We start from the raw sequence: 23,824 nt of genomic DNA, 5'->3' as shown, positions 1-23,824 counted from the left end.
CCCGTCTAGGAAACACTGGTCTGCGTCCAAGTGCTGCTGGAATCAAGCGAGACAGAATAGGTTCCGGAGGAATCTAGGGGGTTGATCGCTCCTGTCCATGTTGATCCGACTAAATAGACATAAACCTCACTATAATCATCAACGTAAATATCACCCTCAACTGTGATATCGGTCAAATAAAGATAGGCGATGCCGCCATTGCTTCCAGTGGTGCCCCATTCACTATCCGCTGTAATATTTGCTAGAATTCCGGATTTGATCGTAAGATCGACATCAGTGAGATAAACATAGGCTTGGATATTAGAGACAAAGACCAAGCCGTATGTCCCGTATGTCTCTTCCACAGAGCCGCCGGTGACATATGCATAAGCAGTGTTGTCAGTGTTGCTGGAAGAAGCGGTGCTGACTATCTGAAACACGCCATTATTCTGTGTTCCAGAAGTGATAACCGGATCTTTGAGTGTGAATGAATTCGATCCATCAATGCAGGCGGCGGGGGCAATATCCGCAGTACCAGTGAGTGAGGTGGCCGTGATATTGCCTGTGGAATAAACTAGCGCCGAGAGAGCACCAAAAGTGTATGCTGAAGAGTCATCAACCACAATGAGACCACCGCCAGAGTCGGTAGCAATTGCACTTCCGTGGCCGTCATAAGTGTAGATTTCGAGGTCCGTTCCATAGATTGTACCTCCTCCGGTGTAGATTCCATGCGAACCATCGCCCTCGGCATGGATATAGACGTTTGTCAAGTAGACAACCGATCCATCTTCATAGGTATGAACAGCATTTGCACTTCCACCATTGGTGGTAATGTTAGTATCGGTAATGTAAATTGTACCATATGTTTCCACACCAACGGCGGCGTTTAGGTCGGTGAAGGAACTCTCGCTGTCATCCGACGAATCCCCAGTCTTGATCAGAGTGCAGTCGTTGACATAAGCAACCCCCGTCTCTTTGACAATAATGACTCCCTCATCAGCTCCAGTAGCACTAAGTGTTGTGGAAGCGAAGGTTGTGGTTGTACCACTGACAAAGTATGCCGCAGTCGTAGGCAGCCCACTACTAGTCGATGAGCTCGAACCCGCCGGAATAGCATGGGCAGAGGAGATGACGCCCAGAATGGTTCCGGCAAGGAGTGCAATATTTGTTTGGCTTGCTGAAACCATGACGACGAAGCTTCGAAAAGAAAAACTAATGCTTAATTTGTTTGTCAAGTATTGTTTTCTGTGATCGAGAAACCAGAAACAAGTTTTCTCGACCTTTTATATCTATTTTAAGAGCCTATATCATTTATGCTTTACTTATAATCGGATTGTGGTCCTTGTCATCTTGTGGGACGCACTTTTTGCCAAAATCGTGGCGTCCAAGGGTATGTACATCAAGTAAGAGCAGTGAAAAAGTTGGTCAGACTTGGTCGGCTCCACGCTTGCACTACTTCAAAAATCCAGTCAGATGAAGGAACATATATTAAAAATAGGAATTTACTATATGTCGATGGATAATTTCATAAGGCTTTTGGAAATCCGTCGGACCTGGCTATGGCAAGAACGCCCCAGACAAGCCACATAAGCCAAGGTCGCTACGTGAAAAACCTAAAGAGGGGTTGGCGACAAAGTAGAATTCCCATCTCGGCTCCACTGTTTATATGCTATAGAGCGCCCTTGGTCATGCCTGCAGGATTTATCTTTTCGGCTCCACGACAAGCGATACTCAGATCATCAGCCTGACTTTCGATACTATTCGAGAAAACAAAGTCTTGATTCCCCGCGTTCCAACCATGCGGTATGTGGGGTTGGACTCGGATCCTTTGGGGTAGTCTGGGGGAAATTCGCCATGAGGTTTCCGAGGATTCACCTACAGTTCCGGGGTTTCTCTAGTATAAGAAAAACAGAGACATAGCTCTAGGTTTCACGAAAGAGTCAAACGGAACACTATCCCATGGTACTTAAATTTGAGAGCTATAGATAGATATTGTCCCTGAAAAATGCTCTCTTGTTTCAGTCGGCGCCATTGTGGCTTTGGCGCATGGGTCGGTAACACTTCTGGATCCGAGCGACTACTTGGATTCAGCAGCCGATGCCAGTGACAATGCCCTAGCAGCGGACCACGAGAATCCTGGAGCCACATATCAGACGATTGCCATTACTGGGCCATATTATTTCTCGGACAATGACACCACGCTTGAGTATCAAACTTTCAGTGTGGATCGGAATGATACAAGTGTTATTGTTGTCACGAAAGATGCCGATGTGAACATGACCCATATCGATGTGGTCAAGAATGGTTATTCCTGCAGCCTCAACCAAGCCAGTTTCTTCGGGGCCAACGCAGCCATGAGTGTAGCCAATGCATCGGTGGCGTACATTGATCATTCCAACATCACCACCCGGAATGGCGCAGCCAATCTCTATGCCTATGGAAGCGGGACTACAGTCACTATTACTGACTCCGATATTTATAGCTCCGGTCCCTGTGCCCATGGGCTCTACGCCTCGGCTAACGGTACGATCTATACGTCCAATGTCCGTCAGTATTCGGGTGGTATTCGCAGCTCGGCCTTTGCCGGGGACGGACGGCTGGATATCTGTACATCCGTGACTCGGTGGCCCACACGGCTGAGCGAGGAAGTGCCATCTTCTACAGCCTCGGGGAGTCTTATGGTACCAACGTGATTGGGGTCGCCGAGCAGTCCCCCAGTCTCTTCTCCGATGGCGGTCAGAAATCAGTCTTCGACAATGTGGATTTTACGGCGGGTTGTTGGCCGGGACCGTTTTGTTCTGCTCTCAGCCCCGTGAAACAGGGGCCTCCCTTTCCTTCCACAATTCGCGTCTCACGACGACAGGCAAGACAATGCCGGGCCTCTGGTTTGGAAACATCATTGCGGAGGCCACACTGTCATCAACGACGATCAATAAAACGTCCGGCATCCTGATGGTCGCCAATTCGTCCCGCATCACTCCCGAGTTCGCCTATTTTGCCGGAGCTGAGTACAGCCGCTATGTATTGCCGGCCATTGTAGACATTGCCGTCACCGAGTCAACGCTCGCTGGGGACCTGGTCACGTACAATGGCAGTTCCATCTCCTGGACGTTAGGGAATCACTCCACCTGGACGGGCACGGCGTACTCGAAGAGTCACAACGGGACTGTTGGCATCCCCCTGGATGCCTCGTCGACGTAGGTGGTGACGGCCGACACCGTGGTACAGAATCTCACGGTGGCCAACGTGTCGAGTATTGCGGACCACGGGCACACCATCTACTATGATGCCAGTTCGAGCGCGAATGCTTGGTTGAACGCAGGGACAATCTCTCTTTCCGGTGGGGGGCAGTTGACACCACGTTGATCGAATCTTCTCCTCATGTTCCATTCTTATCCCTTGCTTCTCGGCATGATGGAAGATGGGTCCTCTTTTCCCCGCCTCTTTCCGGGATATTCAGGTCACAGGCAATGGCATATGATGGTTTGATGCATAAGGGACGCTGAACATTTTCAGCCTTTCAGAAAATATAGATTTTCTATGTTCTTGAGAGAATGCTGAAGGGAACTGGTGGTTGGTGGATGTCGATGTGGATTGTTTTGTTTCACGTGCGTACATTCTATATATCCGGAATCATTGGGTAGCCTATATATCGAATGTACCAGGAGCGCGCATCCCTGTGGGATCTGCTTTTGTAGGGGTGGGGGAGTGGTGGGGCGGGGGGTCTCCTGAGAATCTCATCCTTGATCTCTGCCATATGAGCCATCGCATACGTAAATCCATCTCACCCAGGCACCGAACGAGAACGGCCGTGATGATGTCTCGTTGACGGCCATCGACACCTGTCGAGACAGGCACCACACCACGTGACCCCGGTGAACGCGCGGGATTCACGTGGTTCGGTGAACTGTGAACGCTGAACTCTGAATTCCCAACTGCTTTCCTTCGGTCTGGATCTTTCTGGTCGTCTCCGATCGTGAATTCAGCTTCCAGGTTCCTCGGGTTGGGTGACCTTGGGACTCCCGCAGAAAATTCGAGCCCATCAAGCCCGTCGCGACCGCCGTCAATTGCCAATTGCTCCAATTCCCGTTTCCCCCCCTCTGAGAGAACGAGGAACGAGCATGGGCCCATTTTCCCGGGATTTCTGACAGGGATCCACTTGAAACCCGGCCTGCTGCGCAGCAAGGCTTCGACATTAATTAATCCCACCGGCCAACACCAGTCGCAGGAAACCTTTTGGTCCCGTCGGATTCCCCCTGGTGGTTAGTGGGAATGGGAAGTGGAAGGACCAGAATGGCGGTTGGGGTTGCACGGCGTATCGACAACGGGGAGGAGACTTCCCGACCCTCAGGGGAAAAGCCCAGGCCGAAGCCATTTCCATGTCGCGATGTCTCTCACCGTGGACCATCTGGTGTAGTTCTGTCGTAGTGACCGTATTCCATGTATCCCGTAAAAAAAATACGCCTTCCGAAAGACGGCCACGATCCTGGATGGTGTCGGTGGTGGTGAAAGGTGCAATCCTGGCTCCCGTGAACCCGAAACTTTTCTTTTGCAACTCCACCGAAGCGCGCGAGTTGGCTCTTTTCTTCTCCTCCGCTCCTCTCCTCTCCTCTTCCCCTTTCTCCTCCTCCCCGGGCCTCTCTTTTCTGGAATTCACCCTCTTCCCCGGTTGAATTGTCTCCATCCTCCCGAGACATTCCTCCCCCTTCCTCATCCCCCTCCTCCTCCCCCCCCTCGTCGCAACAGGAGTGACAACTCAGCGATGGCGGCCGTCTCAGCACCCACTCCGAAGCTGGATCGCTACATTGTCATCCACGTTGCAACCACCTGCGACGAGCATGGCGTCTATGTCACCAAGGACTCCGCCGAGGTCATTGAATTGGGATGGATTCTGCTGGATACCAAGACCTGCGAGGAGGTAACTCCCCCCCCCTCCCTCCCGTTCACCCTTTCGGACACTCTGATTCCCCTCAATTCCGACTTGCTGGCCCCTCTTCTATCTCTGTTCTCTCCCTTCCCCTCTTCTCCCCAACCCCAACGGAGATTGGCGAAATGTGCCGTCTCTTCCCGACAACTTCCTGTCATCCCCAATCTCCCTTCTCCCCCAAATCGTCCTTAGCGACATCGTTTGAGAAGTCCAATTTCATCGTCCAATATGCTGATCATTTCTCGTTTCGATGACTGTAGTTGCACCGTGAAAGTGTCCTCGTCAAGCCGGTCAACACTCCGATCACACCTCTCTGCAGTAAGTCTCGCCAAGTTCTACCCCCTCCCGGTCCCCCCCTCTCTCTCCGAAGACAATGAACAGCGAAAGAACTGGAGAGAAAAAGAAAGCAAAAGAAAAAAAAGAGAGAAAGCCAGAAAGAGGAAGAGAGAGAAAGAACGTATCGGGCTTGCGGCTCCAATGATCCATGGCTAATCGGACGTGATTATCTACAGCCAGCTTGACCACCCTCACCTGGGAACACGTCCGCTCCGCAGGAACTTTCCGCGATGCGATCTCCCGATTCGATGCCTTCGCCACGGAACATCTCACCAACCAGAACCTCCAATTTGCCTTTGTGACCCTGGACTCGTGGGATCTACGGGTGCAGCTGCCTCGCGAAGCCCGGGACAAGGCGGTTGTGCTGCCTGCATACCTGCAGCACTCCCGCACCTTCGATCTGCGGACCGAATATCAACGTTGGCAGACCCACCACCCTGAGTCTCTGCCCTTCGGTCCTAGCTCCCTTTCCAATATCTGTGCCGCTCTCGAAGTCGAACCGGTTCAGTCCTCAGCCCCTATCAAGCACAACCTTCCCTTCCATCTGCAAGCCCTGGCGCCCGCCTCGCCTCGCCGTGCCATGGAGGAGTCCATCACTCTCGCCCGCGTGCTTCGGGGTCTGATCCGCAAGTCCCAGCCCGCCCATGAACATCCCGAGATTCTGACCCGTCCGATGGATGCCCATGCCGATGTCCGGGCCTTCTTGGCCGAGCGAAGCAAGGTGCTGCACCTCAGCGGCCTGCCCCACGATACCACTCAATCGGAGTTGGAGAGCTGGTTTACTCAGTTCGGAGGTCGTCCGATTGCCTTTTGGACTCTCCGGACTCCGGATCAGCATAAGCCCACTGGCACCGGATTTGCCGTGTTTTCGTCCCATGAGGAGGTATGTACACACCCCCGCTCTGCCCTTTTGTGTTCTATGGCTTTCTGTGAACAAGGCGATGGGCCTTGTCATTGCTGCTTTTGATTTGGGGGAGGGCTTGTGGAATTTTTCTCACTAACTGATTCCAATCATAGGCTGCCGAGAGCCTGTGCATGAACGGCCGCGCACTCAATGAGAAGGCCATTGAAGTGTCTCCTTCCTCCAGCCGTGTTCTGGACCGCGCCGCCGAGATTCTCACTCCGTTCCCTCCGTCCAAGAACCGCCCTCGTCCCGGTGACTGGACTTGCCCCTCTTGTGGGTTCTCGAACTTCCAGCGCCGCACCGCTTGCTTCCGCTGCTCGTTCCCTGCGATGGCTGCTGCGCCGGACCCCATGGGCTACGGCTATGGCTACGGCCCACCTAACATGATGCCGCCTCACATGGGCCATGGCCACGGAATGGGACACTCTCGCGGCATGCACGGTAACAGTGGTGTCGTTCCATTCCGTGCGGGTGATTGGAAGTGTGGTTCCGAGGGATGTGGTTACCACAACTTCGCCAAGAACATCAACTGCCTGCGCTGTGGTGCCCCTCGCTCCGGTGCCGCTGTTGTGGCCGATTCCGCCTTCCCGTCCTCCATGGACCCCCCGTCGCAGTTCGGCATGGGCCCTAATTCCATGGCTAGTACCCCCGCCCCCGGTCCCTTTGCCTCGACCGCCGGTGGCTTCAGTGGCTTCACTCAGCAGTTCGGTGGTCCGCCCAACAACTATGCTCTCCCCAGTGGGGGCCTGAGCAATACTCCCGGAGCGTACCCGCCGATGGGCCAGGTCAACTCGGGCTATGGCTCATCCAGCACTTCACACTCGGCCACTTCCTTTGCCAACCCTGCTACTCAGGCAGCCTTCACCGGCGCAGATCACGGTGTGCCTTCTACTAGTGCCTCCAACGGTGCATTTTATGCCTCTGAGGGTTCCAGCGACCCTTTTGCCTTCCTGTCGACCGGGTTGGGTGGTCTGACTGTTTCTGATGATGCTCACTCTCGACGCAATGGTGCGGGTGCTAACAAGTCGCCTGCTTAAATGGAAGGTGGCAGGTGTATCTACACGAACAGAAAAGAAAAAGAAGGCCCAATGACTGGGGCAGTCACACTTGAGTTGTCCATATTGCAATCCTGCATTGTGGCAGGTATATGTGTTGGTTGATATTCGTTGATACGCATTTGTATAAGGGATTCTGCGGTTCCGGTGCATCGGGTGGGAAGGAGCAGGCGGGTAGCGTGTTGACGATTCCGGGTTTTTCTCGCCCTCTCGCCGTCCTGTGATTATGTGGGATGCTTTTTTATTTTGCCATTGCGTCGTCTTTTTTTTCCCCATCTGTCTCTTTTGGTTGTTGAGCGACTCCGCTCCCCTTTGATTCCATCTTGAGCTCTATGGTTTGGTCTGCTTTGAGTTTTCTTTTTTTATTATTTTTTTAACAAAGGATCGCGGCGACTTGGACCCCCGGCTGGGGGTGTGAGTTTTGAAGCCGTTGCCTTGGGTGGGTTTCGGACGCGAACGCATTGTGAGCCTGGGTTGCGCACTCGACCTGCTTTGCATTTTAGATCTTTTGGTCGTCCCTTTTCTGCGTTGGGTCATGGCAAGCGTCGGAGAATTCACGGTATTGATCTCACGGGTGGGATATACAATGGTTCGGACTCCGTGTTGGGGGTGTTGGGGGATTTCCTTTTGCGCTTGCGCTGGCTAATGGATCGAGGGCTTTTCTTTTATTGTTTCTCTCTTCAGAACCTGCCAAGCATTGTGAATGCAACAAAAAAGAATGTTTTGTCCATACTTCTTGGTTCTTTTTCTAAAATCTTTTTTCTCTCGTCTTCTTATGTACTCATGTCAAATACAGCTCCCTTGGTGACATACGGAGCCTTGCAACCTGTACAAGATTTGGTATGAGGGAGTGTCGAATAGAGAAACCTCGGTACATGCACTCGGTTATTAATTATTGCTTATTGTTTGAACTACCTTCCAGCTAAGATCAAGTGTAGTGTGGTTTGTTTAATTTGGAGACAGCCAGTACTAAGACTTATACATTCGGATCCCAAGTGGAATGAGATGGAGGCACACAGTACATATAAACCAGATAATGTCTGGCAGCTGTGGGCCTTCTCCTTTTGTTCCAGGGCCCACCTCTTGCTGCTTTTTGAACACTTAGAATTGAGCACGCCCCTGATCGACCTGATCGATCGACTTGAACTAGTTTAGCAACTTGAGGTATATATCACCGGGCACGCAAGGCTGCCAATCATATGAAATATGCGCCTCAAACTATGTACATAGCTTGTTTTTGTCTTCTCTGAGATGGTTTATCGTTTTATTTCTTTCCCTCCTCCTCCATCAATATCGGATGCCAATACTTCTCGTTCCTAGGGACAGAAATATCAAAATTCCACACCCATCTCGACAAATCGGAGCAAAGAGGCTTCCAAAGGCCAAGGGTCCACTATCTTCTCAGAGAAAAGTGGCCAGTCGTCATCTCATTGGATACGAGGTAGCATATGTCCATATTCAATCAATCAATATTTTATTAACGTCTGTTAGAACTTGCCACATGATCATAGGCTGTTATGCAGACTTCTGAGACAGCTAGATACAGGCGGTACATCCTTTGTATGGGAGACCGTGAAAATACGTGATATTCCAACTGACCTACACTGCTTAAGAACTCTATCTAGCGCGTTGTTGCACGTGAGAATCACAGGGAATACTCCCTAAACCTGTAGAAGAATTTTCATCTATACTTCGTATAGAGACAGTGAGAGGGAGGGATATGATTGAGAACCATGCTCCATAAGCCCCCTATCTCTCCCCCAGCACTAGGCCTGAACCTAGCTCAACCCCTCCTCCGCCGTGGTCCCGATAGAGCCTTAACTAGTAAGGAATATTCGGATCGATAGCCGCCGGGTTCGAACCGACTGTGCCTTGTTATAGACGAGAGCAGGGCCCCCTCTGCTAGTCGTCTCTTCAGCACCTGCCAGGCAGTTACCATTAAACTGCCATGCCACCTATATATCTCTATTCCCAGTAGGTTGGATACCAGCCAGCCCCAATCAATGATATCGGCAATTTCATATGCTCCAGACGTGGAGTCACCACCTGCAACGTTCTTTGCAAGGATCTTTTCTCGATGTAGATCCCCGTGAGTGAAAATAGGCTGGTGCTCCCGAAGCGCTGTAAGTAAATGTCGAAAGAACCAATCCGCTATCCAGCTACACTCTTTTAGCCTTATTCTCTAATTTGTTAAGATCAAGATAGGTGTCACCTCTTGTAATGTGAGCACAGCTACAGATGTCCAGACATTCAAAATGTTGATTGAGGTGAGCACAAAAAGCAATAGAGTAATAATTGGTTTCCCATAATCTATACAACTTTCTTAGTCCGCTGCGGCTTTTTCAAGTTGAAGACTCTCTGTCCTATGTTACAGTGATGTCTGTATTCAGTAACGAGTGGGCGTTTTTGCTCTTCTGGCTCCTTCGAATCTCCTTGTTGGAATGGAAAGACCAACGAAACTACCCTGAAACACATGAATTGTATAGCCCTGCTCTTTTCCCGGATATCCCTAGAACCCACATAGCTCTAGTAAGGTCAACTACGGTAAGAAGCGCTATATAGTGATACATAGGGGCTCAAAAGTACAATGGTGTTCAAAAGTATTGAACGGTCCCCACTTTGATCACCGCACTAACCACCCACATATAAAATTTCTTTCCTTCTACAACCACCAGCATGCTATATAACCTAGCAGAATCTGCTAGAAAACGAAGAAAAAAAAAGGTGAGCTTACCTCCTAGCAGCGTCTAACAATAGTATATGCTGCTATTGACGGTGTATCTAAGATCTAGCTAGCACGTGATTTTGTATGCAGTCTAAAAACGATATACAACACTATTCAATGTTATACAGAAAGCCATATAGTTCAATCAGTGCCTCGCCTAGGAAGGCCTAGGAAGCTTACTCGTCGTGATTGTACCTTCCCCGCCAGCATCCTTTTAGGACCTATAAACAGCTATCAGCATGTTTAGCTAGTTATCTATCTAGGTCGATTATCTATCGAGTTCTTCGCTAATTCTAGCTTGCTAAACGACTATCGAAACACAATATTCCTTAAGGATTAAGTACTGCTTTTAAACGACGGTATTTTATATTAAAATAGCGAAGAATTACTAATTCTTCTAGGATTAAGTTAGAAGTGGATATTTTCCGACAGTGCTCGATTTAAAGAATAACGAATACTACGTCTAAATATTGTTAGCGATTTGCTTCCGAGGCCTATAGGCGTCATTTAATAAATAAGTAGTTTTATATTAAAGATCTTTCGCAGATAATTTAGGGTGCTTTCTAGCTTAGTAGTCGGTCGAAGCTTATTATAATATGTCGAGATAGGAGACTGCATAATACCGCTAAGACCCACTTCTCCCCGTGTGCGTCAAATTGTTACAGGGATAATCGATTCCCTACGTGTTTTGTATGGTATCCTGGGTAGACTCGGAATACAGCGCCGTAATGCGCTAGACAGCGAGGCAGAGCATATTCAAGTCATCTAAGACATTATCAGATTGAGGATCTCGTTCCATTGGATCCCAGCTTTCCTAGCCGATACCGTATCCTACTATATTGACATAATACAACGGGAGGAAGCTAACGGTCGGAAGCGAGGTTATACTGTAAAATCCTATATAAACGCGTTAGAAGGTCTATTACCTATCTATAGGCCTAATATTATCTTTAAACAAGATAACGCTAGGATTTATATTGTAAAGGTTATATAAGAGTAATTTGAAATACACAGGATTTAGGTAGAAGATTAGCCTCTACACTTACCTAATTTAAGCCCTATTAAACCTATCTAGCGATAGTTAAAACTAAAACTTTTTAAATTAAATCCTAAGCTTATTAATATAGGTTAGTCTGACGGGGATCAGTATTGTTTTATAGCATATATAAAGGAAGCTTAGGAGATATTAGATCAAAGGAAGATAGATAGGTTGATTTTAGGGATAGGAAGAAGGTTAGAAGCTATACGGAGGGCTAAGGGTATATAAATTATTAGTGGTTGCTAAGCGAATTTAACCCTACCCGAATTCGATTCGGTTTACTAGAACTATATATTGAACCAGGGCGCTCTACGGCAAGCCTGAGAATGCAGGCAGGATGAGATAGGTCGGCGAACAGACCAACAAACCACCACACACCACGATAGAGAAAGCCCCCCAATAGGGAAAGCAGAAGCAGATGAAGCGAAGAGAGTGTGAAAGTGGGGACCGGTGAATACTTTTGAACACTATTGTATTTAAGCCTGCACCCTAACGTTATATTTCTCTCGGGCTCTGACCGAGGAAATTATACCGCTGTATTACCGCGACACTGCTATAACACCTGTCAGAGCGTGTAGATCACCGCTCCTTATCTCGGCAAAAATATAATGCAGAGATGACGACTAAGAATCTTGAGATACCACCAGCGTCACGACATCACCACGATCATTGGGCTAAGACTTTCTAGGTTTCACCCTCTGGCAGATAGAACACTCAGCTCTTATCTCTTCAAGATCGGGAATAGTAAGATCTCCTTCACGAGGAACATACATGGGAGCCTGGTCCCAACCGCGCTCGTTGAAGAACTTCTCCCACTCTTTATACAAGCTGGGCTTCTGGTAGCACATCAAGCCCATCCTATGGCCGTGGATCATCTCATACAGCAAATCGTGCCAGGCCCCGCCAAGCATCTGCTCATATGCGACCATTATCTGCGGGATAATACTCGGGCCCAGTTTGACGAGATTTCTATACTCGTCGGTGTCTGTAGGGGAGGTAAAATCGTTGTGTATCACCTTTCCGTCGAAGGGAGTTCGAATTCGCCACGCTGAAATAAGTTCTTCGACGATTCTATTTCTTTTATAGTTGAGCTCGACGATCTGGATGGCTTCATACTGCGCCTCTTCTCGGGAGGCTAGACGCCTAGTCCGTTTAGTGAAATAGTCGGTGTCCCACTCTAGCTTGTTATCTAGAGTAAGGTTAGTAGGACTGACTACTAGGATATAGTTCCAAGAGCGATAGTGAAGGCTTACACAAAAATACACCCCACCAATTCTGGGAAGCGACGTCATTTGCAAGCTTATATACCACAAATGGGATAATCTTACAACCGAGAGTCTTGACCGTATTGAACTCATCCATTTCTGTACATGAGTACAAACTGTTAAGCAGTTAGACTCAGAGTTCGTGTAAGAAGAAGGTTATAAAATTGCGACTGAACCTTGGAGATTCCGTAACACAGACATTAATCCATGCCGTCCACTTGGACTCAAAGTTTCTGATGGCCTGAGGAAATCTGAGATTGACGTCGTTATAGAGGCTGGTGGCCGACTCAACCGCCTCTGGGCTTGGGCTTAGTGGGAGCTGGTCTGATGATTCCATAATGAAAACCTAGAAATTTTCGTGTTCTGCTCTTGGTGAAAGAACGAGCGTGGTTGGCGAGGAGATGAAATGATAAAATGATGAAGGGGGGAAGTACGGGGGAGTAGATAGAGGGGAGGCAGTGCTCACAAAACGAGTAAGGAAGTTGCTTGCCATTCCCTTCCCGCCCCCCACCACATGACTTGATAACGAAGAGGGGCTCGACGCCAACTTTGCTTTGGACTCGCTCTCTCAGTGGGTTGTCGAGTACCCACCGAACCACCAACCAACCTCGATGTACCGACTTCATCCATTGCGATTCACGGGATTGACAGGGGCTCGGAGAGGCTTGTCCCGATGAGGGAGGCGTGAATGCCTCGGAGTCTGAAAGTACGCAGTGTCTACGGGACATTGACCTATCTAGCCAACTGCTCAATATAGCGGTATATAAATCAGTATAATATTATCTTGTTTATAGATCTGATCGAATCGAGATATTAATAATTACTATAATCATTAAGAATTAATAACTAATATTTACCTTTTTACGTATAGTTGTTGTTAGAAAAGAGAGTTTTTGTAACCATTATAGATCTATTTTATCGGTTATCTAACTATTTATTATTACCCCGATTCCTTAGTCTTCTAGAAGATTTTGAAACAAGTGTGTTATATAATTTCTACCTTTAAAGATAATATACGGCGGGAGTGAAAAACCAGTTACTAAGATAGTTGTTAAAGAACAACCAGACTTTATATTATTTCGGCCGACCGGCTGATTTCGGGTACGAATCGTACAAATGACGATATATGTTTATAGAGAAGAACAAGCTGGAATCTGACTCCTTTATCGGTATATCTTCGGCAAACAGCGGAATAACGATATTAAGGTTATAGAAAGAAAACTCCCTATTCTTTTCGAACTGAATCTCTTTAAGACTCAGTTATTAGAATAATACACCCTTACTATTCTTCCTCGATTCTATAACGATTCAATATTGTATTCATTTTCCTTACCTAACTAACAGGGGCCGCTACCAACAGGGGCCGCTACCCTGTAAGTAGCACCCTAATAGATAGTCTTCATTGAGGTTATATACTCCCTATTTCCTAGTAAAAAAGTGGTTTCTGATTATTAAATTCCCTACGTTTAACTAAATATCCTAACGGTAGATATGAGACCTATTATAAAACCGGTCTTGTTAAAGTTATAAATATCATACTTATTAATTAATTATCTAGTAAACTAATACAAACCAGTTATGTAAACCATTCAGATCCTTATTATAGGAATATTGATAATTATGAAGTTTCCAGTATTATATATAAAGCTCAGATGGGCGTTGAATTAAACGTATAACCTAATTAACACTAATGTTAGGTAGTAGGAGAGGAGGATAGTAGTTACTATACGTTGCTAGTAGAATATTTACTATATTTATAATCACTGAAGGCCTAACTAGGAGATACTCCTCGCTTATTCAGAGAGAGAGTATCCACTGGTAACGCGAGTCCCCTTCTTCTTATATATCATTTTGTGCTTTTGTGATCACGTTTCTTATTGATTTAGTACGTCTTTTATTCACTCCTAGAGAGTCGGACGTGGCACGTTATAGATCGCTGCTACTTACCGTGCAGAGGTTACTGATTATTTCTAAATAGCTTTGATCGCTAATAGGGTTCGGACTTCTCTATTTTGCGATTTCAAGCGTCTTTTACAGCGTTTTAGTGGCATAATGGGTGGTGGAAGATATTTAATGACGTGTGGGAAACGCATTTTGGATGGGGTGGCCGGAACACTAGTGAATACGTTCCTGAACAATGCGGTGTGATTATTGGGTATTAGTTATCACTTATATTATTTCGCTTGATGTAATCACTGGGCTTGAGCCCGTGCTGACATCTACTCACTGGGCCTGAGCTTGAGCAGCCTCACAAAAGGAGCGGCGGCCAGGATAAGAAAGCCCTACCTGCTAGACATTATGTGGTCAATATAGGTGCATATCTCTGATAGCCCTGGAATTTAGTGAACTTCGAAAGCTAGCCATTTTCTATCCCGCCATCGCCATAATGATTGTAGGTTATTCTATTCAGCCTTTTCTTCCTCCCCGGCTAATCCCTTTTCCCATTCTTGAACATCTTCAACACGATGACCGTTAACATATATAGGCGGATTTGTTAGATCAGAAAAGAATGGTCGTGGTCCCGAATCGAGACGTCGCATATCCCGGTACTTTTCAGCCACATATTGCTCCACCTGCTTATTCCTTGATATATAAAGGATATCCCCTCTCTTGATGATCTGATGAATTGGACTTTTGGAATCCACTGAACAGGGGCCTTGGGATGTTGTGCAGCTGATGTCCTGTGGCACCCGGTTGTGCCGTGTTGTGGGGGCCAACGGCTTCCAAATATCATTAGCCTGATCAGGTTGATCACCTTGGCCAACATGAGAATCCAACCTTTCAAATTTTCACATAGCGCGTGCTGTCTGTTAGAAATGAAATGGTAAGTTGTAAAGGTATGTTATCGGAAATAAATCCCCGGCGCGAACGATGACGAAGTAGGAAGGAGGCGGGAGGATTGTTGGTTGGATCGATAGAGGTGGTGGCTCCAGGCGGGAGGATTTCGTGGTAGCGTCGTTTCACTTGAGTGCTGACCCCACTAAGCGTCTTAGTCACTTTCTTATCGACTGGGGATCGGTGGGTCCGCCAGACGAGCCCCCGCGGCTCCACCAATTTCACTCGGAAATCACTCCGCTTCATCACGGTCATGTTCACAGGGTAGAGATCGAGGAGGGCTACAGGATCGGTGATTCCTTTCTCGAGCATGCATTAAGCGCGGGGTGAAAGGGGCTATAATTTGATGGCGGGTGTGTCTACAACTGGAACTCTTCGACTGTGGGGGACGCCACAGCTTTTCGGAGAGGCTCATGCTACCAAAGCCACCGTAGGTTTCGCCCCCTCATCATATAGGAACCCCGTCTTGCCCCGCTGCGAACATCACCGAGAGACGCTCCCATGTCTTGCCAGGCATTGTCGCTGGGAGTCATTCCCGACTTCATTACTGGAGTCCTGAATTACTTTCCCACGTCGTCGGGATAAGGCGCATTCATCATACGATCGAAGTCGCTAAGAATATAGACGGGGACCTGGTCCAATTCGCCCTCGTTGAAGAAGGTGAGCCATTCTGCTTGCACGGCCGACGGCTGCCAGCACCACGAACCCATCGCCTTGCCATGGTAGATAGGGTACAGCAGTTGATCCCAGAAGGCCAAATCAAACTCCACCCAGGCCAGCATAATATGTGCAGTAATGCTCGGGCCCATTGCGCGTAAATTAGCACAGCCCTCGCCACCCGTGAGCTGAGCAGCACTGCTTGAAGTCATGTGCTCCTCTTGATGAGCCTTCCACCCTTGAATGTGTTCGGCAGTGAGCTTGTTGCGCTCGTAGTTGAGCCCCACAATCTGGCGGGCCTGGAGCTGGAGATCCTCCTAGGAGAGAAGTGGCTTATTCTCGTTGATTCGATACTGCGAATCACGCTCTAGTGCATTGTCTAGAGGGAAATTATCGGAGGGGTTTTCGGAGATAATCGAGATGGTAAGAGTGAAGGCTTACACAGAAACACGCCAGGTAAATTCTCGTGAGCATCGTCCTTGGCAAGCTTGGACACGACATATGGAACAATTTTCGGACCGAGTGATTTCAGTGCCTCAAACTGATCTGTTTGGGTACACGCGTCGAGACTGTGAAATAATCAGACCCAGCCGGCAGTCTTCAGGGAGAAAGAGGAGGGGGGCGTGCTTGGAAGCTGGATCTTTACCTTCCAGATGTTTTGGTAAGGCAGACCTCGTGCCATGCAGCCCATCTGGACTCGAAATCCTTCACAGCATCAGGAAATTCACGTTTGACGGCGTCGTAAAAGTTTGTAACAGACTCAACGGCGGCTTGGCTCGGAGCCGGGGAGTTCTGACCGTGCGGTTCCATGATCGAGGCCTCGAACGTCTGGAGTTGTAGAATGGACAATGTCTGAGACAATGAGATGCAGAGTTGAGAAGTTGAGGACTGAGAGTGAAAGGCAAAAGGCAAGGGAAGTTCGACGGCCGGTATTTGGCCCCCCCAAACGAGTGAACTAATGAGGGGTCGCCAACTTGGTCCCGCCAAGTGCGAACGTGCGAACGCCCGCAGCGAAGTACCTTAACCAGTACCACACCACCATCGCCAACCAACACTTCCAACATCCAGATATTTCTGATATCGTGACCCCCTATACCAATACTCTAACCAGGATATCTCCAATACAATCCCGTGTGGCAGGTGCAGAGATCATGGCGGCCGGGACAGCCCAACCCAACCAACCTACGAACCGTAGCGACGACCAGACAACACCATGCGACTGGATGGGACGGAGCACTCGGTCCCGACGTCAGAGACCAACTGGACCGGCAATATCTCTTTCGTAGAATCTGGCCAAGTACAAACAGGATGATTGGTATTTTTAGATCCTCACAGGGCCAGAGCAGCGTCCGCGACTGGCTGTCCTTGACATATAAGGAGCTAGGATTGCGAATGAGAAAGCACCATTCCAGAGCTCAGCCCATTACAGGATTACCGGACTTCTCAATATTGACAATTTCATCTTCTAATCTCGTCCGCCATCATGCCTCCCTTTGTCCATCCCAATACTAACGGCTTATACCGGCTCACTCCGTCTCTATCTCGCGCCCAAGATCCTTCCTTCGGCGAAAGAGGTACCTGGGAAACTGGACCGTGGAGGCTCCCAAACCTAGTAGAAAAGGACGGCTTCATGACCTGGGACTTAAACACGGTATTTCCGGGACTAAACGTTGTGCCGAAGAATTTCAATTGTATTGCATAGGCTCTCGGGCATACCGATCGTTGGATCAGCCCTGCGAAGGAGAGCCACATGACCCGGCTCTGTAAGTCGTAATTTGAATCTCCGGCTTACGGAAGGACATCTCAGATTAAACATTGTAAAGTTAGTCACGATGTATCACTTCGAATTATGCAGAGCGTCGGAGGCATATACTGAATTAGACGAAATCGAGAATAATCCGAGGCAACCGCTCCTCATCAACCACGCCCACCGACGGGATGATCCATCACTCGATGCTCCCCCGGGGCTCGGATGCTCATAAAAACAGGGTAAACAGGTCTTAATAGCTCATGATCGACATGCCCTGGAGGAAACGCGGACCTATGGCTATACACACCCTCCTGTTCGATATGGAAAAATCTTTCAGCATTGGCGCCGTTCATCAGAGCATCCAGCCAACGCGGGCAAGGAAGGCAATTTGGTTGCTGCCACCGGGAACTACCCTGATTCATTGATATATGAGAATCAATATGGGTACTACGCTCCTGGTCACCCTGGAAATACCCTAGGTCTGCCTGGTTACAGCAACAACAATAACAACAACCACGCCCCTCCGGGTAACAACAATCTGCGACAGGCGGCTTCTGGCCCACGGTATCGGCCAATGCCACTTTATGGTCCTATCCCCGACCCAAGCCTAGTGGCGATACAAGCGACGAAGAAGTGCGTTCAGAGAATGATAGCATCTAATAAAGACTTCGTACAAAAATTCAAGCACGCATTCGCTGCTTGGGAGACTACCTGGAATCGCCATTCAAGGCAAGTCAACCCTACTAGACTACTGCACCTTCGATTATTTGTCAGGCAGATCAAGAAAAGGAAAAAATTACGCTAACCTCGGTCTCAGTTGTGCGCGGTCCCGCTGTTCTGGAAATGAATGGAACGCACTTGTGGCAATGGGGTCTGCAATCATACCACTAGTTGTCTACGAGCTTTGTAATCCCTCTAACTTCACGGCTGTCTTTCTCTGTAAGTTTCATATTGCATTCCGAAGCCCGATTACCGAATTCTTAGGACATCAGTTACGATTAACCCTTTATAAGATAACGAACTAGAAAAGGATAAGCGCTTCCGGATCCATGAAAACGACGTTCTCAACTTTCTTACCCTCCAGCGTCACGCCAATCTGATCGTTGACTTTAACTGCCAACGGATATCAAAATTGGCTCGTCCTGAACAAAAGGTCCAGAGCAAGCTACGTTATGCGAAAAGATAGTAACCTTTCGTCCCGATCAGGCCCAAGCCCATCATCAATAGATAGCCTTGCTGTATAGCCTCCATAGCTTCAACTCAGCCACCTGCGACCAAAGAATAGCATAGCGCAGCATAGCATCAAAATGGAACAGTGTACAATCCACCTATCCAAGAATTTTCATACATCCCTCGAGCCAATCATTCAATTTCCAAACGCAATTCGCAAGTGGCCTGCGCCCTTTGGGGCTTCACGATGTTTGTCCCCCCGGTTCGATTCTATTTTCGGTCTTTTTTCTTCTTTTCGGTGGCACTGAGTTCAGAGACCAAATTGGCATTTTGTTGCTCTATTTGATTCTTCATTGTTTGCTTACGATAACCCAACTCAAATTCCTCGAATTAAGTGAATGCCACTCACGACAATTTGCTTCTTTGGGAGCAATACCAGAGAGAAAGGTAAACCTTCATTCCCTAAAGCGATGTATCTATATAACGTATTTCACTAGCGTTCCGGTCACACTAGCATTCCGGTCACTACACCAACCACTACTTTTTGAAAACACTATTTTTCCACCACAACACTAGATATTTGATTCAACTATCTAGTATTACATTGATTAATCTTATGCCCTATATTCCCACATCCGGAACACCGAAACACACGCTTGGTAGTAGGCTTAGCGCCTATAGTAGGCTGCTGAGCAAGCTCTGTATCATCGTTTTGAATAGCTTCAACGCTTGCTAGCAGCGTTGAAACTAGTGATATAGATTCGCCGATCGTAGGATCTTGCTGCCTAGATATCTGGCGATTGGAACGTGTGCGTTTTTGACGCTTCTTCTCGTTGAATCTATATAGTTGCCGAATCTCTTCCGCTTGTAAAACAGTGTTGTGAAACGCTAGTTTAGCACCTTTGACTAATTGATCTAGCGCACGCTCTATAGGGCTTCCTGGCGACCGCGAGCGCTTGCATAGTAGAGCTTTGATAGATGAAGCTTGCTTGCTAAGCTGCTTAATCGTATATAGTGTAGTAGGTACGAAAGCGCTACTCCTACTACTAGGCCTACTAGTAGTAGGTGTAGGTGTTCGAAGCGATATATTAAGCTTTGATAGGACTCGGTCGGTATCTAGCGGAACTAGGCCGGCGCTAGCGAAGCTTGATTGTATAGTGCTAGGTAGGAAGGCTTCCTAGCGTGCTAGGGCGTAGGATTCTAGGAAGTCGAGCTTATTAATATAGTTATAGCCGAAGCGGGTTTAGGCCTTAGTTAAGCGACCGTATAAGTATTTAAGGATAGTAAAATATCCTATATCTAGCGGTTGTAGAAGATACGATAAATACGGTAGTATATAAAGTAGTATAACGTTATTTTGCTAGTAGATTTAGTCGAATTGTAGTATTAGATAACTACTATAACTATCTAGTATCAATAAGCGATATTTGCCTTACGTACGACTAGTAGTCGCTAGTATAAATAGCTTCTCTAGCTAACGTAGGCCTATATTATTAGTAGTCTAACCGTTCGGTGATATTTCAATTCGCTAATTACTAGGAAGGTTATTAAACTAGCTTTTAATATAAACCTTCCCTTTGAATACTATACACGGCGGACGCGAGTAGCCGGTTACCGATATAGATTCAATTGTAGTTACCTACTCTCTATTTCCCGGTTATAGAAGAGCTTTCCGACTGTAGAATTCCTTCCGTGTAACGACTCTATAAGTCGATATTAAGCCTATTGCAAAGCCGGTTTTATCAAAGTTATAGATATCGCTAGGGAGGATACCGTTATCGTTAATTGTTGATTCAACAAGCCTAAACTACGCGCGTAGGGTTGCTAGGTCTTCGTTTTAGGCACGTTAATAGTCGTAGCGCCTAGAGAATCGTGTGTAAAGCTTAGATCGACGTTTAATATAGCGTGTTACCTAATTAATACCGATCGAAGAAGATTAGTTATCACCACGCGTTACTAGTAGAAGATTTGCTATATCTTTAATATGCGAAGGCCTAGGGGAAGTATCACGCATATCAAGCGATAGTATCCACTAGCAAAGCGAATCCTCTTCTTCTTGTGTTAATTTCGATATTGCTGAGCGTTTTTCTTGCTGATATGGAACACCCTTAGATCGATCGTATAGCGTTGAATATGGCACGTTATAAACGGCTGCTGCTTTGCGTATAGATAGGGTAGGATCCTTTTGAATAGCATCAATTGCTAATAGGATCCTACCCTCCCTAGCTGGCGATTTTGAGCGTTTTTCAGAACGTTTTGGTGGCATGGTGTGTGGTGGAAGATAGTAGGTGACGCGTGGGATGCGCGTTTTGGATGGGGTGACCGGAATGCTAGTGTGACCGGAACGCTAGTGAAATACGTTATAGGTGGATATCGTAAGCGCCTCCTTTGCAGATCTTGGCCAACTATGGCTTTACGCCAAACCATTGACCCTCTAGCCCGTTGATAAGGTTCATCACTTGCGACACTGTTCTTGGCCTGCGACACTGTTAAGGACCAAGTCTACCCAAATTTAATTACGTCACTTGCTTACCAGACAGACCTTAGTTATTGGTTGGCTTAATTCACCTAATGGGTTTCAGTGCCCGCAACCCCACCTCGTTAAGCGCCGCCTCGCCGACCACGATATTTTTGAATCTCAATCGTGGCCTGACTTTCTCGCAATACAAGCCCACATTCCTCTTGAGCTTTTCTAAGATTCCCATCCAACCCAGTCTTTTCTGCTGGTAGCTACCAAAGATACAAGAAGAAAATTTAGAGGAGCTGTAATAGAACACAGAGTCAATGAGTCCGGTGAGACCAGAGAGTCCGGCGAGATCAATGAGCGCAATTTATCGCATGCGGAGGGTGTTCCTTCTGAACCCAGACGATCGGGGCGACTGGCCAAAAGAGCTCGGATTTAGTGGTAGTTACAACACTCTTCCCCCCATTGGTCAACACTCAGGAAGACGTTCCTGACTCTTCGAACGCCGGACCCAATATCATGAGGAAGCTCATAATTCCAAGTTGGACTGAAAATCTCCGCGTTCCTTCGCTGAATGACCCTACAAGGTGTGACAAGTCCGTCGCCAGCTCACATATTTGTGTGGAAACAGTCTTAAGAAGCATGATCGGTCAATGGAACTACGAGATACGAGAATCTCAATCAGGAGGTCATCAAGTGGAATATCGATATATAGATTCAGTCTTCCGTCTTCTTCTAGCTAGGTGGAACAGAAAAGTGTATCGGCCTCATTATTCAATGATCTGGAGGAAACGAATGACTGATGGGTTGAAGTTCGGTTTCAGGATTTCCGCCTTGATATTGCATTCCTGCAAGCCGAAGCCCCTTCCCATGAAAAGTGATCTGCTCAATTTCTTGGCATGTTGCCTTCGCTGATTGCTTCGTTGAGCGGGAAGACCTCTAAGGCTCGTCTGCTGCAGGCCAACGCGGATGGGCCAAAATCTTTTGCTTCAATTGATCTATGTTGACCTTGTCATCAGGATGAGCGGCGTTCCATCTTGGGACAGCTGTCTTGAGACTGGAACTATTGATTCCAACAATATAGCCATTGCTGCCGATATCGACTCCTGCAATAATTATATGGTCATAGAACACAATAGCGATAATGAATCGCGACCTCCCCTGTATGCCAACAAACAATCCCCTTGGAGAAACCAACATTCAGCCCCACCAACTGACGCGACACGCCGACCTCCGCCCCTCAATCCTTCCTCCCCTCTCCGAGTCCCCAAAACCCCCAGCCCACAACTCTCTTGCGACCATCTCTTCATCTCATCTCATCTCTTCATCTCTTCATCTCTTCGCCACAATGGCTTCTTTTACGCAGAATCTTGGGGACCTCCAACCACTAGCAGTATTTTGCGGTCAGCCTCAATCCCACCAATTCATCGGAACAGTCAAAAATCTTGGGGATATATGGCGTCAGCTTGAAGAACGACCGCTGAATATCGATTCGAGCTCTGTAGCAATTGTCACCAAATTTGGCTTACAGATCGAACTGAAAAATGTCTTTGACAAAGAACAAAAGACAACAGTCGAGTTATCGAGTTTGATATCTCAGATACCACCAAAGTTACTAAACGCACGTCATTATGAGATCGAACCCGAATTTCAATCGAACTTCTTTGTCCGGAATTTTGAAGACTTCCGGCCAGAGGATGATGGGGACCTTTCGATGAACGAGGATGAACTAGGTGAAATTTTCCCTCGTCCGGTCTTCCGCTTTTATGAAAAGTGGGTAGATCAATGGGAAAATAACTTCAGGGAACGATTAGTGGAGTCTGGGAACTACCACACACCAATTTTTGAGACTGTGAACGAGGAAGTAGCCTGGAATGTGACCGGGCTGTTACTAGCCTGGAGAATCCTGATGTCGCCTCATATTCTGAGTATCGTCTATCACTCGTCTACAGCGAAGAAATACTATTTATTGACAGGGAAGGAAACGGAGGTCATCTCCCAGTTTCTTCAAGACCAAGTGGCTCTCTTGGAACAGAAGCATCCTTCGAATCCGTAATGCTATACAGCATTTGCCTTGATGATTTCAATTCTGTTTTCACAATATATGATGCTACATAGTATTACCTGACGGTATCACGATATGTTTTGTTGTTGTTTCGCGGTCTCTCGAGGATAGAGTGACTAATTTATAATGACAAATGCTACTTCAGAGTCTGACTATTCTAACCTGAAGACGTACATTCTTCGTTGCTAGGAGTGGCATATGAAGAGGGGGATAGAAAGGAATTGTATGGATCAAAAGAATCATCAATCAAGTCTCAATGTAAAGAAGTAGAACAGAATTTCTTTCTTCTCACTCTCAATAATATACTGAATGTTTCTATACGTCCCTTGAGACATTTTTGTTCAACAAGATATCAGTCCTACTCCCTTGTCCGAATATTAAGAGGCGGATATCAAAGAGGTAATTTTGTTAAGTATTCGTTGTGGAATCTTGACTCCGCCTAGATTGACGCTGATATTACGACACTCGGTGATGATCTAGCTGTAGACGAGGAGATGACAGACTCAATCACACATGATTATGATCGGCCGATAAAATGCAGGCAGCAATGGACGCATCTTGTCGAACTCTGGAAAGATTTGTGTCTCATATAGATTGAAGTCCGCAGACTTGTGGTCTGTGTGGTTTCTCAGCCGTACGGGCCGCCAGTCGAG

The 23,824-nt window shown here is 47.4% G+C and overlaps 8 protein-coding genes across 8 annotated transcripts; 4 read left to right on the top strand and 4 right to left on the bottom strand.

Annotated features, from left to right (window-relative positions):
- Positions 1 to 5: 5 nt before the first annotated feature.
- N7462_010911 (uncharacterized protein) lies at positions 6 to 1,166 on the bottom strand (the record flags this gene model as incomplete). Its single annotated transcript, XM_057082625.1, has 1 exon — positions 6 to 1,166. The coding sequence occupies one exon, from the start codon at positions 1,164 to 1,166 to the stop codon at positions 6 to 8; it is 1,161 nt and encodes a 386-aa protein (XP_056929665.1).
- Positions 1,167 to 1,777: 611 nt separating this feature from the next.
- Positions 1,778 to 2,672, top strand: N7462_010910 (uncharacterized protein; the record flags this gene model as incomplete). The annotated part of the gene is made up of 2 exons (XM_057082624.1): positions 1,778 to 1,782; positions 2,054 to 2,672. The coding sequence occupies 2 exons, from the start codon at positions 1,778 to 1,780 to the stop codon at positions 2,670 to 2,672; spliced, it is 624 nt and encodes a 207-aa protein (XP_056929664.1).
- A 178-nt stretch (positions 2,673 to 2,850) lies between these two features.
- On the top strand, positions 2,851 to 3,180 carry N7462_010909 (uncharacterized protein; the record flags this gene model as incomplete). The annotated part of the gene is made up of 1 exon (XM_057082623.1): positions 2,851 to 3,180. One exon carries the CDS (start codon positions 2,851 to 2,853, stop codon positions 3,178 to 3,180), a length of 330 nt encoding a protein of 109 aa, XP_056929663.1.
- Positions 3,181 to 3,624: 444 nt separating this feature from the next.
- N7462_010908 (uncharacterized protein) lies at positions 3,625 to 4,110 on the bottom strand (the record flags this gene model as incomplete). The annotated part of the gene is made up of 1 exon (XM_057082622.1): positions 3,625 to 4,110. The coding sequence occupies one exon, from the start codon at positions 4,108 to 4,110 to the stop codon at positions 3,625 to 3,627; it is 486 nt and encodes a 161-aa protein (XP_056929662.1).
- A 631-nt stretch (positions 4,111 to 4,741) lies between these two features.
- On the top strand, positions 4,742 to 7,183 carry N7462_010907 (putative RNA binding protein (Arp); the record flags this gene model as incomplete). Its single annotated transcript, XM_057082621.1, has 4 exons — positions 4,742 to 4,897; positions 5,167 to 5,224; positions 5,419 to 6,125; positions 6,260 to 7,183. 4 exons carry the CDS (start codon positions 4,742 to 4,744, stop codon positions 7,181 to 7,183), a joined length of 1,845 nt encoding a protein of 614 aa, XP_056929661.1.
- A 4,456-nt stretch (positions 7,184 to 11,639) lies between these two features.
- Positions 11,640 to 12,567, bottom strand: N7462_010906 (uncharacterized protein; the record flags this gene model as incomplete). The annotated part of the gene is made up of 3 exons (XM_057082620.1): positions 11,640 to 12,154; positions 12,219 to 12,346; positions 12,407 to 12,567. 3 exons carry the CDS (start codon positions 12,565 to 12,567, stop codon positions 11,640 to 11,642), a joined length of 804 nt encoding a protein of 267 aa, XP_056929660.1.
- Positions 12,568 to 15,625: 3,058 nt separating this feature from the next.
- N7462_010905 (uncharacterized protein) lies at positions 15,626 to 16,532 on the bottom strand (the record flags this gene model as incomplete). The annotated part of the gene is made up of 2 exons (XM_057082619.1): positions 15,626 to 16,039; positions 16,395 to 16,532. The coding sequence occupies 2 exons, from the start codon at positions 16,530 to 16,532 to the stop codon at positions 15,626 to 15,628; spliced, it is 552 nt and encodes a 183-aa protein (XP_056929659.1).
- A 5,922-nt stretch (positions 16,533 to 22,454) lies between these two features.
- Positions 22,455 to 23,162, top strand: N7462_010904 (uncharacterized protein; the record flags this gene model as incomplete). Its single annotated transcript, XM_057082618.1, has 1 exon — positions 22,455 to 23,162. The coding sequence occupies one exon, from the start codon at positions 22,455 to 22,457 to the stop codon at positions 23,160 to 23,162; it is 708 nt and encodes a 235-aa protein (XP_056929658.1).
- Positions 23,163 to 23,824: the final 662 nt, after the last annotated feature.

The sequence above is a fragment of the Penicillium macrosclerotiorum genome (genome assembly GCF_028827735.1).
Source record: "Penicillium macrosclerotiorum strain IBT 26536 chromosome Unknown utg000010l_segment0_segment0, whole genome shotgun sequence".
Classification (NCBI taxonomy): Eukaryota; Fungi; Ascomycota; class Eurotiomycetes; order Eurotiales; family Aspergillaceae; genus Penicillium; species Penicillium macrosclerotiorum.
This window is presented reverse-complemented; position numbering and strand designations above follow the sequence as displayed.